This window comes from Astatotilapia calliptera, chromosome 8 (assembly GCF_964374335.1).
Source record: "Astatotilapia calliptera chromosome 8, fAstCal68.1, whole genome shotgun sequence".
Taxonomy (NCBI): Eukaryota; Metazoa; Chordata; class Actinopteri; order Cichliformes; family Cichlidae; genus Astatotilapia; species Astatotilapia calliptera.
This window is the reverse complement of record NC_137429.1, coordinates 21,888,961-21,907,065: the sequence shown is the minus strand read 5'-3', so window position 1 is coordinate 21,907,065 and position 18,105 is coordinate 21,888,961. Positions and strand designations below refer to the sequence as shown.

The following is an 18,105-nucleotide window of genomic DNA, read 5'->3' as shown; positions in this document are numbered from 1 at the left end:
CAGGGGCTTTAGTCATGACAGCCTTTTAACCCAGGCTGCTCCACATAAAAGGAAATGGGACTGCAGAGAGGCAGCAGACACAAAAACTAAGGGGAAAAACACACACACACCCACACAGACCCACACCATGCATAGCCTCGGGTGACAGGGATACCCCCCCTTCAATTTCAGAGGTCCTTGGAATAGACTTATTGTGCAGAGGTACAACCCAGCAGAATAGCTGAGGCTTTTGAGCTCAGATAATAGGACCACATGGGACTGACTGGCTGACTGAATGCTCCTCAATAAATGTGTGTAACCTGAGCTCAAGTCAAAGATGGGTTTTAAAAGGGAGTGTGTGGCAGCTTTATAGCTACCGAGGTACTCAGATTTTCCTGGTATGACATCAGCGGTTAAATAATGTCATTTTTGTAGTTATTGCACTGACATTTAAATAAAACTTCTGTAGACATAAAGGAGCGTGACTCTACACTGAGGTGTGTTTTCATCAGACGCTAAAGGATACATTATTTTTACACACTTACAAAAAGGTTTGGCACAGATAAATAAACCTGGGGCAAACTAGTGAAAGGCTATTTGATGATCATGTATTATTTAGAGCAATCAATTCTGCTGACATCCTCCCTGCTGGTGTGTGTTCTTTGCCCCCCCACATACCTCAGACACACACACACACGTATACATGGAATCGATGGCACTGAGGCATGGAAGGGGAAGAAAATCAATTTTTATTCTTTTTTATTGTCCCACATCTTTACCTTCAGCCTATACATTGAGCTTAACGAACATGGCTCATATCATTTTTATTGCACATTACAGCCTGTTTTGACACCCTGAAAAGCCTGTTGATTCTGACAGACGTGGTGTGGCCCACTATTTTTTTTATGCAAACTGGGTCCAGGCTTGCTGTGGAAACCTCTTTAATATATATCAGTAATATATATTCAGTAATATATTACCTTAAAGTGGTATCTTTTTTCCACTCTGTGTCTAATGCTGTCCTGTCTGCATTCTTTAATAAGAAGGTTTTAGAGAGCACACAAATGCTGCCTAAACTGCAAGAATAATTTGCTAGTGCAGCTGTGACTTTAACTTGGTTGGATTCAGTTTGAAATTTGCTGAATATGGTTTGAAATTTGCTTCAGTGTGTGGCTTTCATTATGATTGTGCAATTTAGCCTTTTTGCCAGTGACCAAGCATTATTCATGTTCCCTGGTTTCAACAAAGAGTGGTGTCATATTACCCTTTTTGTTTAATCCAGCTTTTCATTGTTAGCTTGCTCCTTTATTCTGAATGTTTGTGCAGATATTTGGAAAACACTGGCGGCAGATACAGAGTACTGCATCGTGGTGCTAGTGTTTGGGCTGCTGCTCAGGGCATTGTAATATGTAAGATAATAATATACAGTCTATTAACAGCAACCCACAAGGGAGAGCAGCTTATTACTAGAATGCTTTTGTAGTGGTATACTCCACTATTGTAGAGTAAAGTAAGGTAAGCCTTCTGGTCAGGTGACTGTAATCACCTATGACTTCAGTTTTTTCCAAAACACTAAAGATTGGCACGAATTCACGTATTGCTCTAGATGGTTTTCTTTCAAAAGACTCTTGAAGTCATGGAGAGTGCCTCTAATTGGGATTTATTTATATGGTCACATTGACACATGACTCATGAGGAAAGATAACCAGTTTAGGGATGGGGAGTGAATCTGAGGGCTCAGTAGAGCCAGAGCCACTGACTAAGTAACATTTTCCCATTTTCCATTTTAATATGAAGTGACGTTTTCCTTTATTTCATGTTTTCATACATGGAACACTCTTTTTCCACATCTCTGTTTAGACAGATGCTCTTGCAAAAGAAGGAATCAGATGCATTCAGTCTGTCAGTACCGACCCACAACTTACTGAGGAGGATAGAGGCAGCGTTGCTAGTTAAACATAAAAATAAATACCTTTTTTGCAAAGAGCCGTCTCCTTTGGCTGCCATTAATAACACAAGCTCATCATATGCAGTGTGGGCAGTGCTACCCATGGACTCATTATCACCTCTTAAGCTACGAAGACAGATTACAAGGGTCTGGTTGGGACTAGCTGCTTGTTATGGGTCAATATTTCTGCAACGTTATGCAAGACAACTTTGAAATTTGGTCAGACTCTTTATTTCTCCACATTCTGCTGTTGAGTTCATTTTGAATCATTTTAAAGTAATTATAACATATTTTAAAAAGCTTTAATATCAGCAGACTCACCTCTCTTTATGATTTACCTCTCTCCTCTAGATTGGCTTTCTTTCTTTTTCACTGCTAACAGTTCCCGTCTCCCCTGGCTCTTTATTTTCACTCCTCTGCCCGACACCCTCCATTTCTTGTACTTTGACTCGCTCTAATTCTTCTCGTCTTTTGAATCAAAGAGCACCCAGCGCACATGCATTTAAAGGACAGTTTTGTTATCAAACTGGCACGGTAACTAATTTTTGAATTACAGCTAAACTTTAATTGGCTGCATATAATCTTTTACATGTAAAATAATTTTCATTTTTCATGAGAAGTCAATTTGAAGCACTGCAAAGCATAGGGTTATCTGTTATTGTTTTGAACAAGACTCTTCTGCAGCTGGCTTTTTCTCTAACCAGTTAATATTTAGCAGAAGAAGCATAACTTGAATCTCTCTTATATCATTTTACTTTGTAGATCTCTAGTTTTCTTTTGAATCCTAAGCTATGCTTTCCTTAGCTGTCACTATTCTTTGATGTTTTGGTTGTCCAGTGTTGCCTTGACTACACAAATGTGATAGCACAACCCCTGCACAGATCAGCTGGATATTTCGACATGGTGAAGTGTCTCATGTGGGCAGCATCAGCGGTGTAAACAAATCAGTCTTACCCTGACTGGGATCATCGCTACAACTAACAAATTGCAGTTGTATTGCAGTTGTGTAACTCACCTTCCCTGTCCTTTTTAACACCTCTCCTTTTTCGCACCACATCCCGTCCCTCTTGCCTTTCCATCGCTCCTCAACCTGCCACTGCTCCCATAAAAGAGGACCACTGTTCAACACATAAGCTGCCTGGATCTTGGACTCAATGGAACATACGCAGGGCGATGATTCACGCCTGACTCACAACTGATTTTTGATTTGTGTGTGTGTGCATGTGTGTGTGTGTGCGTATCAAGCACAACTACCCACTGTGCCAATTTGGACCTTCTATTCAGAGTGATTCAGACGTTCCTTGGTTTGGGTGGAGCTGGTCTGTGGTCACTTCTACAACTATCAACTACAATGAAGGAAAAAAGGCCATTTTGCTGTAAAAGTGCACTTTATACACAATCACTGCAATTCAGTGTGGTTATGGAAGCGCTGAGTCAAATTGCAAGGGCTCATCATCATGGATGACTTTGTGCAGTACAATATACCCATTATTGTCCATCATGACTTCTCTGATGATAACTTATGTAACTGAGAGAATGCATCATGTTATTTCACTGTCACGGAATAATTGTATGTATATCAAGGAATACCTGATGGATTGGCTACATATCCAGTTACGATATCATGAAAATTGAAGCTGGTTAAAAGGAAATTGTTAAAAAAAAAAAAGGCCATATACTGTAGATCACTTTAAAAAACACATTTTTTGTGCTATTTACCAATAATTATATTTATCTGTCCAGTACACTACACCCCTGAGTTACAATCAAGAGTCTAAAATGTAGAAAGCTGTTGTAGCTTATTAGCTATATGCTTTGTGCTTTTCAAGACCAATTAGTTGTACAAATGTGCCTTTTGACCAAACTTACCATTCAAAGCCCCAGAAACAAGCTGACTAAATGATAGCTAAGTCAGCTAGCTTAAAAATTAAAGCACAGAAAGCTAATGTGACTGACTACTTCTAGCATGTTCTTAGATTACAGTTGTGTTAGCTTTTAGCTCAGCAGCTACATTAGTTTACCAACTAGCCCAGTGAGTAGCTCCTAGGTCAACAAGCCTCTAGCACTAGCAACTAACATTAGCGACTTCAAGTCAAACAAGTACAGGGATGTAAATACATTAGAAGTTTTTTTTTAAGCCAGGATAGTCCACTAGCAGCCATCAGCTACAAACTGATGTGGAACCTTTCCTTTGGTTCATGTCAAATAAAACGAGGTTACTATGATTACTATTAGATATTAGTAATGCTACTACTGAAACTCATTCTTCTTTCAAAGTGCTTTGGCCCAGTAATGTCATGAGGACTGATACTTACGATACCAACATTCAAAAAAGGAAACAGTACTTATTTTATTTAGCACCGCAGGCATCCCCAAGGCTGCAGTTAGGGTTGCCAATTGTCCTGTTTTAGCCGGGACATGCAGTATAATGAGCAAAACTGGTGCATCCCTTATATTAACTAAAATGTCCCGTTTATTGATTGTTACCTGCAACGTCACTTTCTGACCAACAGTTGGCACTCTTACAAATACCAAATATGATTTGACCGTAATTATATCAGATGAGTGCTTGTGTCCAGTCACAACTGATGTGAGGAGTAATATGTGAGTCATAAAAATATGGTGCCATTTGGTCTGCTTAATAAACTGAGTAATTGAAACCTGTATTTACAGTATTTTGTTTGATCATTTTTCTTTTTTTCCCATGTGATTTCTGTCATTTATTGTTTTAGATGAGGTATTGATTATGAACATACAGTGCATATTTACACTATGCCCAGCTAGCTGTGCACTGTGTTTCTGGCACACCAGAGTGTCAGTTTGCAACCCTAGCTGCAACTCTTCTGTGAATTTTAGTCTATCCTTACATGCTAAGGAATCATGTAAGGAAGTACTTTGCATTGTTGTCCTGAAATACACGTTACTACCTATTATTATTTATGTATTGAGACAGTTAGCACTGCCGTTGTAAATCAGTTATTTTCTACATGCTAAAATGTTTACAAAGGACTGATATTTGTACTGACTATTAAATTTCTGGTATCATGACATTCCTACTTTGGCCAGTAATTTACATAATGTTCACTGCTTCACAGTGGCATGTTAACAGTGGATTTTTATAACTTCACCAGTATTGATGAAATTTTTAGGTCTACTGCTCATTGTTAAAATGTTTTATTCACCATTCAGGGCTCTAGAGTGCGACCAATTTGGTCGCAAATGCGACCAAATTTTTCAGTGGTGCGACTAAAAATAAATATTTGGTCATACAGGTGCGACCAACTGTTCCGGTAACAAAAAAAAAAATCTCTGTAACTCTCCGTGTGGTCAACAACAGACACACATTATGCCCCTATCGTGGACTAAACCAATCAGAGATAGTCAGGGGCGGGACCTCTCTGATTGGCCGTGGTCCAGTTGAAAGTGCAGGTGGAAGAGAGAGGTGAGTAGCTTGAATAAAGCGATATCAATTCATTAACGGATTCCACACAAAGACCTAAACACGGAGCGGACCCAACACATCAGAATCAGCTTCGTCTTTCTCGGCTTTCTCACCCGACGGCCTGAACACGGACACGCTGTCGGAGCTTAGCGATTCTTCGGGTCCGCGCTGTGTTTACGTCTTTTTGCGCTGATTCTGAGCTGCAGGTTTTGCCTCTCTCCAACCAAAATTCACCGAGCCTGCAGCAAAAGAAGCAGCAAACTGCGCTTCACATTTGATCAATGTCGTCATGAATTCCCTCTGACCTTTGCTGTTTTGCTTCCACCAGGATAAAAATCGCACTTCATGCACAGCTCTCTCTCTCTGTACTTCAGGAACAGTTTCCCGTCTCAAATCTGTTTTCTGCATTATTCATTCGCTTATTACCCACCAGTCTAGCGTTGTTTACAGCGCTTTTTCTTTTTTCACTTAAATGACCTCGGACAAGAAAGCCTAATTTCTGCTGTTCAATACTGAAGAAATTTAAATTTCTTAAAATTATGCAAAATTGCAGAATATTTTTAAGGTTATCTGCTATAAAAAGCCAGACCAGGAAAATCTCCTTCATGTTTTCCTGTGTTTTATTCTCAGTTACTTTCACACAAAGGCATCTGCTGTGATTTTCACAATTCTGATGAAGTCTCATGTGTATCAGTACTGATAAATGATCAGAATTATAATATTTCTGACTGTCTGAGGCTAAATTGAATCAAATCAGGACTTTGAGAACCGGAATTGAATGGATTATAGAAATCAGTGATGATACTCAGCCCTAGTGAGCAGCCTAGGCCTGAGAGAAGTGGATGTACTGTAGCTGTGGGTAATAAGAAAAGATGAAAAGAACTATTGATAACTTTTTTTGTTAAGTTAAGGCCTGATCTGTCTGAAATTCATAGCCAGTGCTCTGACACGGTGCCATCAATATTTGAATGCTGAAAAAGCACAGTGTATCCAGAAAACACATTATATGCTGCAGTAAATGCACTGCCCAAGTGTCCCCTCTCCCCACGGCCTTTCAGCAGCAGACAGCAGCAAACAGGTCGTCAGAGGAGGCCAAGATGATGATTAAGTTTTTAACATTTTCTACAATATTGACAAAGCACTTTAAGCACAAGTTTGTTAGTTAATAATTTAGAAATTAATATTGTCTGTATGGACTTCCCCCCCCCAAAGAAAGTGCACATGTAAAACTGCGGTGTTAAGCGATGCGGTTGAAAAATTTGAGTGCGCCTAACTTTTGTGCCGGTACGCCTAAATTTTTAAAGTTAGGCGTACCGGTGCGCCCATGTCAAAAAGTTAGTCTAGAGCCCTGCCATTGTATTATGTGGAAGATAAAGCCGCAGTATAAACATGGCAGATAAGTGCATATGTTTGCTAATTTGTGTGAACTGAGCCTTAAAGAAGGCTTTACAGGACAGAGGACTCCACAAAGCAAAACCATGTGAGGATGTAGCTTCATTCAGTTTGCTCGTGTATAAACAGGAGAACGGTGATGCTGATTGTTCAGCCACAGAAATAGACAAACTCACAGAGACTGAAATTCATGCAACCCTCAAAATAGCAGCGATGGAGTGCCCTGTCCTGGACTCAGCAGTGGCACATATGGAACTAATGCCACAATGTGAACAAATGGTTGTCAACAAACGTAAAACAAAGCACAAGTGGTCTGACACATGAAGACACATGATGCCTCGCACACATGCCTGAACGCGCACACTGCCTGTGACGTCACTTTATACAGTTTGGAGCTGTATATTTATCACCAGTGGGAAATTGATATAAGGCTGTTATGCACATCAGAGAGGAGTGGATCCATTAGCATGGCCGGGCGAGTGCTCCAGAGTAGCTCAGTAGCACTACACTGATGGCTAAATCACATGCACGCAAGCACAAACATTGGCATGTTGGAAGAATCCAATTTCATTAATCTGGTTTTTGTCCAGTGATTTATGGCTTGCGAAAAAAAACAGCACAGGGAGTTACAGGTGCATCAATACGTTAGCCTATCACTGCTGATTAATGCGTTAGCTGTTATGTGTGTGTGGTAGCATTTCTTGGGTGGGGGCTGCAAATAATATACAGCCTGTTATGTTAAAACTGCAGTGGGGTGGACGTGATCTGCACTGGTGGGTGCGCGTTATCGTCTCTACATGTATGTTATATGTGTGAATTTTTCCTCCACAGTCTTGCTCACAGCATGTAGTTGTGAGGGTGTTCGTTCATGTTTCTTTGACAGGCGTTATGTCAGGGTGTTGCTACATTGGAGCACTTTGATCACAAAACCATGGTAACACAGATCAAAAAGACGCAGCTGATATGTGGGCAATTAAATCTGCTACTATTTCTGTAGCCAACCATTGTAACCACAACCCTGTTACAGTTTCAATGTGTTAGTGGCTGACACAGTTATTGCTAAAAGCCAACAGTTAGATAGAAGCTAAAAGGTAAATAATATCAAGTCTGTAGTTTAGACATGGTAGAAATTGACCTTTATTTGCTTCCTTGATAGAAAGATAAATCTGATACGGTTTGTCTGTTTGCTAAATAAGAAGCAGAAGCATCTGAAGAGCAGTGTGCAACAGCCAGACTGAACATTGTGTTACGTCTTCAATATCTGCAAAAACACAAGGCCCTATAGGATCTGGGTGACATGCTGTCATTTACCCTCCAATTTGTTACAAGGGCAACTGCCTCCATTAGCTCTAAAACCAAAATGGACACTGTACCAGGGACATTGTCAAGACTTCTTGTACACAGCATATGGTTGTTCACGTCAAGTAGCAACCTCTGAGGTTAAAAAATATAGCCAATGTGGAAATGGCAATTTCCTCAAATGGGTAGTTGAGGTTGGTTCCAAAAGTGGAGTCAGTCCCAATAGACTCCCATGTAAATATGTCCAGCAACAGAACTAGACATGTTCTGTAGACTGACACACCAAAACATCTTTGGTCTTTATAGAGTGGACTGGAGAGATTCCAGCTGGATTCAAGCTTGTGCCACCAACTCTTGTTTTTTGGGGGTCATTAAAGATGTAAATTGTAAAATCGTTCCATTGTGGAGAAAGGTCATTGGAGGACTTCCGATCACAACTTTATCCTGCGAAATTAATATTTATACTTTTATACTAAATATTTCTTTTCACATGTATAACTCATATTCTTATAACTGTTTTATTTTTGATTCAGTCTAGCTGTAGACTTTTGATCAGACGGAAATTACATTTCAATTGTGTATGCCACATTCCACATATTTTAGAACTGACAATAAAGTTGACTTTGACTTTTCCTTTCTTTGTGTCCATTGTGCAAGAGAAAAGGTTATTTTTTTTAATATAATGCAATTAGTTTATGTTATATTAAGACTTAAAGTTGACACGATAAGGACAGTTTGTTTGCAATTCATCTTATTCAGTTAAAATAAGTAAGAAGTTAAAACAGTGCTGTAATGAAACGAGTGTACGGTAATCCCCATCTCTAACCTGCCGTCCAAAAACCAAAACAGTGCCAACTGAAATGTTCAGAAAAACAGAAATCACAAAGCAACGGGTGACTTCACAGCCATCGTTTACATACAGGCTACACTGTAGAAAAAAATTGCAATATAAAAGTATTTTACTGTGTATTTTACAGTTTTGTACTGTTTTTCTAGAATATCATTAAATTCACATAAATAGACTGTGATTTTACATTTCAAATGTAAATTAACGTAAAATCACTGTAAATGTAATAAAACATAATTTTCTTGTTTTTCAAAAAAAATTTTTTTTGTCAAATTCAAATTTTATTTGTCACGTACACAGTCATACACAGTACGATATGCAGTGAAATGATTAGACAACTGCTCGTGACCTAAAGAAAAAAAAGGAAAAGGCTATGAATAAGATAGGAAATAAATATGAAAAATTAAAAAGTGTAAATTTAACTAGGAAGGAATAAAATATAAAAAATTAAGGTTAAAAATGAGTTAAAATTTTTAAATGTATCTGTCTGTACATATGCATATTTAGATATTAATAATATTCTCACTGTTATTTAGGGCGATCGTGGCTCAAGAGTTGGCAGTTTGCCTTGTAATCAGAAGGTTGCCGGTTTGAGCCCCGGCTCGGACTCTCTCAGTCGTTGTGTCCTTGGGCACTTCACCTACTGGTGATGGCCAGAGGGGCTGATGGTGCGCTATGGCAGCCTCGCCTCTGTCAGTCTGTCCCAGGGCAGCTCTGGCTACGATTCTAGCTGCCTCCACCAGTGTGTGAATGAATAGTGGAATTGTACAGCGCTTTGAGGGTCTCGAAAAGCGCTATATAAATGCAATCCATTATTATTTAAACCAACTGTTAACTGTATATTTCTGTACATTTAAGTATTAGTATTCATATTGCCGCATTCATTGACCTTGTTTATTATGGGCTCAAAATGTGGTCATAAATATTTTGTACTTGTAAAAAAGATTTGTATGTGTAAAAAAGATTTGTGTGTGCGTAAAAAAGATTTGTATGTGTAAAAAAGATTTGTGTGTGCTTAAAAAAGATTTGTATGTGTAAAAAAGATTTGTGTGTGGACTTAGAAAAAAAAAAACCCTGCAAGTTACAAGTACGGATTTTTGACCCTATTTTTCTACCCTTCATCTGATTGGTCAATGTCATGTCAATCACAAATGTAACAATCCAATCAGAGAACAGATGGGTTTGGCTGTCGGAGGGGCGCTTTTTTGAACTGCAGGTCCTTGAAGGGTGATACCGTTTGAAGCTGGAGGATCGCTATATAAATATCCGATAGCAGCTAGGTCCCCTAACTTTCAGTAGCTGTTGAAAGGAAAAAGTTGTGGTATATCAGTGGTTAGAAATAACATTATTACTTTAGGATTAGTTTAACACAAAGTCAGGGCTGACCCAGGACCATTGCTGTGAGTCACAGTGCGCAGCATAAAAGTCCTTTCACATCGGATGCAGGATACGCTGCTAATGCTATAACTGCTAACTAAAAGCAAAGGATCTAGAATTTGTTACGCTGGCTGCTGGGCTCTATGGGTTTTTGCAGCAGCTCTACCTGTACTAGATGCACCTGCTCCTTGTCTTTTCTATCTCTGACTTTATGTCCTCTACAAGAGTTTGTTTTTTTTGCTAGTTCTTCAAATGTTCAATAAAAACATGTATGCTAATTCATAACGAAGAAAGCTTTGTAATGAAGACTGTCATTTCCAAAACACTGCCCGCCCCCACCCCGCAGTCCGCAGCGCTGTTGAAAAGGCTGTGGAAGTCCCTGTATTAAACACGTAGACCTGTGACATAAAAATCACCAAACTCGGACGACCACAGACTGTTTTCCTTCGTGGTGATGAAGGAAAACGCTGGGTTGGCATGTAAAAGGGCATTTATTCCCTTCAAAGACCTGCAGTTCAAAAAAAGCGCCCCTCGACAGCCAAACCCATCTGTTCTCTGATTGGATTGTTACATTTGTGATTGACATGACATTGACCAATCAGATGAAGGGAAGAAAAATAGGGTCAAAAATCCGTACTTGTAACTTGCAGGGGTCTTTTTTTCTAAGTCCACACACAAATCTTTTTTACGCACACACAAATCTTTTTTACACATACAAATCTTTTTTACGCACACACAAATCTTTTTTACACATACAAATCTTTTTTACAAGTACAAAATATTTATGACCACATTTTGAGCCCATAGTTTATAGGTAATTTCATTGTTTAATCACGTTAGAATGTTCCTAATTTAATGTTTAAAAGCACTTGACAAAGGCAAATCCCATGGAAAATTAGGGCAACAAACTGTATTGTCATTACTGAAAATAACCGTATTTTTATGAGAAAGTTATTTTCTGTTATTTTCTGGTGTTATTTTGCCGCCCCAGCTGCCGGAATATTACTGTTTTTTTTGGATTTTTTTTTTTACGCTGTATGGTTTACATAGCTTGACCTTCTGCTGTCATGAATTCAGGAGCCAGGAATGATCAATACATGCGTGACACATCGTTAATTTATATTATGAGTGTCTTCTTCGGCTTACCTGTACAAGCAGCCTAATCATCCACAGCGTCGCCACCACGCTGGTTGGTGCCCCGTCCCTTCTCGACCTACTGTGACCTTAGCTCAACTTGTGATATGCGTCTGTGCGATACTCCATGCAACAAATGTGATGCTGTCAGCAGTGAAGCACTAATTTACAGACGGTATGCAGAGAATGTTTCCCACGCGGGGCTCACACAGTCGCTATAATCTCTTTCATTTTCACTGTCTCAGATGTGCAGCGAGGATGTGAAGTAGTGTCAGCTTATACGAAATATTCTTCCCTAGACTACCTTCCTTGATTCATAAAAATGCATTTTTGACCTTTATGCTATAGGAAACGAGGGATTTTGTCTATAAAACCCCTTGTTTAGGTCAGACTACAGATTTAACTGACTTTGCAACCAGTTCTGTGCCACTCCAGAGGATTTAAACATCGCTCTGCCATTCCTGGGAACTATTCATGTCATCTTATCAGATCCAGTTAGATAATTGTAGTTTTCTATTGGTGCCAAAAAAGAAATGGGAGACAGACGCACACTCTCACACACATATTAATGTATCCATCCACAAAGACACACACATGCCACACGGCTGCAGCTTCAGCGGCAGCTGACGGCAGCCTGATAGTGCCTAGCGCTGCAGTGATGAAACTAGAGATGCTGCTCACGCCTCCTAATAGAATTCACACCGACGGCATCGACCAGCTGTAGTAAAATGCTAATATACGCGAGAGGTTCCCTGTATGGGCAGATCGCCTGTTTCATTCAGAAATGTGAGCCAAACAGATGGAGGGGAGAAAAAGTGCTTCTCCATGGGTATTAGAAAACCATAAGTATAGGAGCAATTGTTTTTTATAGTAAAAGTGCGATGCAGTGTCATAAGGAGTTAGTGCATCTACTAATCCATCATCTAAAACTCTCACCAGAGTCCCTGTGAGATGTGACGTGATGTATCTCCGTCCATGTGAAGGCAGAGAGAGTGAACCTACCTCTCCTGGTCTGTCTGATCTTTGGGCTCAGCATGGCTGTCATCGCTCGTCCGCACGCTCTCCTGTCGGCATGTTCCTGTACATCCACGCACCCCACCCCTGCGTTTCCCTCTGCCTCTCTCCTCTCCTTCTCCCACTGACCTTCTGCAGTGCAGCCGGCAGCTAGGGGGTTGGGTGAACACGGGGAGGGGAGGAGAATGGAAAGAGAAGAGGGGTGGTGAAGGGAAGGAGGGGGAGGAACTACCCCTGTTTTTTTGCCATGCCTGCGCTCACGCCCAGTGTCCTCCACCCCTTCCTTTTACATTATTCATAGTGGTACATCCGCCTGTGGTACATGAGGAGGATCTCCTCCAAAAAATGGGTCTGACTGGCTATTAGATGGCTGATTTTAAGTGCTCTTATTTTCCACTGTGATTACTTTTTTTTACGTCAAGATCTGTCTGTTTGTAAAAGGGAGGAAGAGGAGGAGTGCTCATCTGGCAGGTGTCTCCTCCTTCTGCCACTAATTAAGCAGCAGAGCTCTGCAGCTCGTCTCTGCCTTCCACCCTTAATTACTCATTTCCCCTCACCCATCTCCTGCTTTCTCTCTCACTCATCTCTCCTCCTTGCTGTACCAATATTTGATCTGCTCACTTCCTTCCCTTCCTCTCTCACCCCAGTTCCTGTTTTTAAATTCCTCTATAGCCTATGATCTGGCAATCCATTTTTATCTTTGCCAGCGTTGGCTTTCTAAGAATGATACAGCCTCCGGTTCAAAATCGGGTGTAAGAAATTCCCAGTTCATGCACTAGGCTGTAATTGCACCTTCCAGGCATACCAGTGGCACTACTCAGAAAGACCAGGGGAAATAAAAAATACAGATCCCCTTCTAAAAGACAACGTCCTGTCTCCTTGAGCTGCGACAGCCTGTAATTGACTCAGGAAAGTGAGTAGGAGTGTGGCCCTTGGGAAGGAAAATTCAAAGCTGTTTTTTGTTCATTTTAGTACTTCTGGCTTTCATCAGTAAATTTTTTGTCTATTTTGTAAACTTGTATAGGCTTTTATGGAATCTGAGGCTATTTCAATCATTTTAGTAGTTGTTACAGGTGTTCTTTTTTCAGGTTAGCAGAAAGGATACTTCATTAACTCAGCAAGCTGCTGTAGTTCACATCTTCAACATCCATGTTTTTGTCATGAAGGTTTCGCTTAAGGGAAGAAGCTAAAACATAATTGCCAGGTTAGATTGAATCAATTACATTAGTAAAAATTCACATTATAGGAAGATTCGGATAGTATCCATCCCTGAATCACCTATAGGGAAGCACTTACAGGGAGTGCAGAATTATTAGGCAAATGAGTATTTTGTCCACATCATCCTCTTCATGCATGTTGTCTTACTCCAAGCTGTATAGGCTCAAAAGCCTACTACCAATTAAGCATATTAGGTGATGTGCATCCCTGTAATGAGAAGGGGTGTGGTCTAATGACATCAACACCCTATATCAGGTGTGCATAATTATTAGGCAACGTCCTTTCCTTTGGCAAAACGGGTCAAAAGAAGGACTTAACAGGCTCAGAAAAGTCAAAAATAGTGAGATATCTTGCAGAGGGATGCAGCAGTCTCAAAATTGCAAAGCTTCTGAAGCGTGATCATCGAACAATCAAGCGTTTCATTCAAAATAGTCAACAGGGTCGCAAGAAGCGTGTGGAAAAACCAAGGCGCAAAATAACTGCCCATGAACTGAGAAAAGTCAAGCGTGCAGCTGCCAAGATGCCACTTGCCACCAGTTTGGCCATATTTCAGAGCTGCAACATCACTGGAGTGCCCAAAAGCACAAGGTGTGCAATACTCAGAGACATGGCCAAGGTAAGAAAGGCTGAAAGACGACCACCACTGAACAAGACACACAAGCTGAAACATCAAGACTGGGCCAAGAAATATCTCAAGACTGGTTTTTCTAAGGTTTTATGGACTGATGAAATGAGAGTGAGTCTTGATGGGCCAGATGGATGGGCCCGTGGCTGGATTGGTAAAGGGCAGAGAGCTCCAGTCCGACTCAGCAAGGTGGAGGTGGAGTACTGGTTTGGGCTGGTATCATCAAAGATGAGCTTGTGGGGCCTTTTCGGGTTGAGGATGGAGTCAAGCTCAACTCCCAGTCCTACTGCCAGTTTCTGGAAGACACCTTCTTCAAGCAGTGGTACAGGAAGAAGTCTGCATCCTTCAAGAAAAACATGATTTTCATGCAGGACAATGCTCCATCACACGCGTCCAAGTACTCCACAACGTGGCTGGCAAGAAAGGGTATAAAAGAAGAAAAACTAATGACATGGCCTCCTTGTTCACCTGATCTGAACCCCATTGAGAACCTGTGGTCCATCATCAAATGTGAGATTTACAAGGAGGGAAAACAGTACACCTCTCTGAACAGTGTCTGGGAGGCTGTGGTTGCTGCTGCACGCAATGTTGATGGTGAACAGATCAAAACACTGACAGAATCCATGGATGGCAGGCTTTTGAGTGTCCTTGCAAAGAAAGGTGGCTATATTGGTCGCTGATTTGTTTTTGTTTTGTTTTTGAATGTCAGAAATGTATATTTGTGAATGTGGAGATGTTATATTGGTTTCACTGGTAAAAATAAATAATTCAAATGGGTATATATTTGTTTTTTGTTACGTTGCCTAATAATTATGCACAGTAATAGTCACCTGCACACACAGATATCCCCCTAAAATAGCTCAAACTAAAAACAAACTAAAAACTACTTCCAAAAACATTCAGCTTTGATATTAATGAGTTTTTTGGGTTCATTGAGAACATGGTTGTTGTTCAATAATAAAATTATTCCTCAAAAATACAACTTACTTAATAATTCTGCACTCCCTGTATAGTGAAATTTTGGGATTTTAAAATAATGCAAATACTTTGTATCAGTGAGTCAGCACTAATTATGGAATGAAGAATATGCAAACAAGCAAACAAACACTGCAGGTAAATTAGTGTTTACTGTTGAACTTTAATCATAATAAAAAAAAAGGAATCATTAAAGCAGCAGTGTGTCTTTAATTCACTATTTTCCACTCCAATTTTTGGGGATTTGGCGTTCGTACCTGAGACATCTTACTCAGGACTACACATTGTAGAGTATAACCACAATTAAAAGGAAAAGAAATTGAGGTTTTAGGCAAGAGTTAGTTTGTAGTTTTCTTTTTTATCTTTTTTTGGTAGTGTGTAGCATGCATATTTTTTAAACTGGGGAATAAAAATAATGGTAAATGGCCTGTATTTGTATAGCGCTTTACTAGTCCCTAAGGATCCCAAAGCGCTTTACACATTCAGTCATCCACCCATTCACACACACATTCACACACTGGTGATGGCAAGCTACATTGTAGCCACAGCCACCCTGGGGCACACTGACAGAGCCTACTGACCACCACCAGTAGGCAACGGGTGAAGTGTCTTGACCAAGGACACAACGACCGAGACTGCCAAGCCGGGGCTCGAACCGGCAACCCAAAAAACTAATCGCTTACAACAATGAAATAAATGTACTTCCATTTGTTTTGGTTGATACATTTGTTATAGCATTTTTGTAAAAAAGCTGAATTTAATTGTAATGGACAAAATAAACAAAACAAATAGTCCTAAAACATTAAGCTAGTAAGCTAAAAGCTAGTTAGCTAAAAGCTAATTAGCCTAGCGAAATGCTAATTAGCCTAATGTATGTGTCCTTTATACTGTTTATGAACTGAACATGCCTCTTTAGTTTTAAGCTTTTTTCAGTAAAATTCAATGTCACTGTAATGTTTACTGTCTGCTTATTTGTTGTTTTTTTCCTTCAGATTTAATTTTGGTTAAAATATGACTTTACTGATGGACACTGGTTATTGAACAGGACTTAAGTCTCTACATTTGTCCAGTATTTACGTATATCATTTCGTGTTTATTGCTGATAATAAATTCATAATATCTAAACATATTTCACTGAGAAATTTAGGACAAAATGTATCAAAATTGACTAAATTGACCAAATACCTTGACTGCATTTGGTTTAACAGGGATATTCTGTGTTAGAGGGCTGTTTGTCCCTGTCTGATGTCTGAAATATCCCGCTCTCAGTCATCTCTGGAAGGCGGCATCAAACCTGTCGTTGCTGTAGCAGCTGTGCTGCTCTCCTCCTCCAGCATACAGAGGATAATAGCCTTAAGTCCTGCACTGCAATTGAATCAGAGCTGGCCTCACGACAACCACAGCTGCTCTTATTACAGAGCAAAGTGGGAGACACAGAGGGGGTCAGGGGTGTGCGTCTCCACACATACAGGCACACATACCCACAAGATAACAAGCAGCTAAAATGAAGCAGCAAATGCAGAGACAGATCTAGCGCACACACGCAGAGAGCAAACCAGAATGGAGCCAAAATGAGGCTGAAACAAACAGAGATAGGGGTCACATAAGCTACAATGAAACAGTGGAAGGAGGAGGGACACACACACACACACATACACACCAAGAAGCCAAAATGAGCCAGCAGTGGGGGGGGGGGGGGGGGGGGGGAAGCCTTCGGTGCCAGCGTTCCCTTTAAGACTGAGGCTGGGTTAAAGCGATGTGGCCACACGGTGCAGGGTGTGGCTCTCAGCGTTGTTCCCTCTATATTTATCACCCAAATCATCCACATGTTGTTGTGTTATCACAGTGTGGAATGTTGGATAAAAGAGGAAGAAGCAAGATAGACTCGAGACTGGACATATGAAGCCACAGAGTGAGACCAGTGGCAAACCAACAGAGCAACCCACAAACAACCCTTTCTGTTGTTGTTTAGCCATAACCACAGGCCAGTGCTCTGTGTACACCACACATTCACCAGAACTCTGATATATACTGTTGGGCCTAAGAGCTCGCTTAAATGTCAGGTTGTCCAATCTGAGGGAGACAGGATGTACTAAAGAAGGGTGACACTTTTTCTCCTGTACCTCTGCCTACGCCTTCTTGATTTTTTCCTTTCTGTACATTTTCCAGTGTCTCACACACAAGCTTTTGGCTGTGTATACAAGTGGAACCCTGTAACGCACAAGGCAGTGGCCATCAAAATAAACACACACCACTCAGCCATCAGCTGTCTGGCACAGGGATGGGAAAAGCTGAATCTGACTGTTTGGAAAACTTTCATTTGGATTTTGCCTCTGACGAGAACATCATTCACCTGGCTTTTAAAGAGGTTGTGGATTTAATGTAGTATAGAGTGGAGTCCTTAGCAAAGACTAAATTCACTTCGACTGACCAGCTTAGATCAGAGTCAGAGAAGCCTTTCAGGCCCTTGAACGAGCTTAATTTTTTTTACCAATATATTTGAACATAACTGAAAACTGAATAAAGCTGCTCATATGGTCTAATTCAAGAAGTTACTGTTCAGTTTCCTCCGGCCAGTTGTCAAGGTCCTTGTATGATTTTTTTTAAGAATTACAAACAACAATAAAACCGTTCATTTAACATGAGTTAAAACAGTAACTTGTATATAGAATGTCTGTCTGAACACAGTGTAGAAAGGTTCTTGCTCAAGGACCATTGAATTTACACAAATAGGCGTCCATCCATCCGTCCCTCCTCTTGGTCCGATTTCAGCAGTGTTGAGAAGGTTACTTTTAAAATGTATTCCACTACAGATTACAGAATACATGCCCCAAAATGTATTTTGTAACGTATTC

At 40.3% G+C, this 18,105-nt stretch overlaps 1 protein-coding gene across 2 annotated transcripts in view; it reads right to left on the bottom strand.

The window, feature by feature from the left end:
• The window catches only part of arhgap22b (Rho GTPase activating protein 22b), a 46,747-nt gene extending 34,176 nt beyond the window's left edge, over positions 1-12,571 (bottom strand). Inside the window, exon 1 of one of the 2 annotated variants that reach the window (XM_026177136.2) lies at positions 12,421-12,571. In XM_026177136.2, coding sequence (XP_026032921.1) covers positions 12,421-12,463 — 43 coding nt within the window. In that variant the 5' untranslated portion in view covers positions 12,464-12,571. Of the gene's footprint in view, positions 1-2,942; positions 3,105-12,420 lie in introns of those variants that run through there. The other variant, XM_026177133.2, reaches the window with a different exon arrangement.
• Between the last annotated feature and the right edge of the window lie 5,534 nt (positions 12,572-18,105).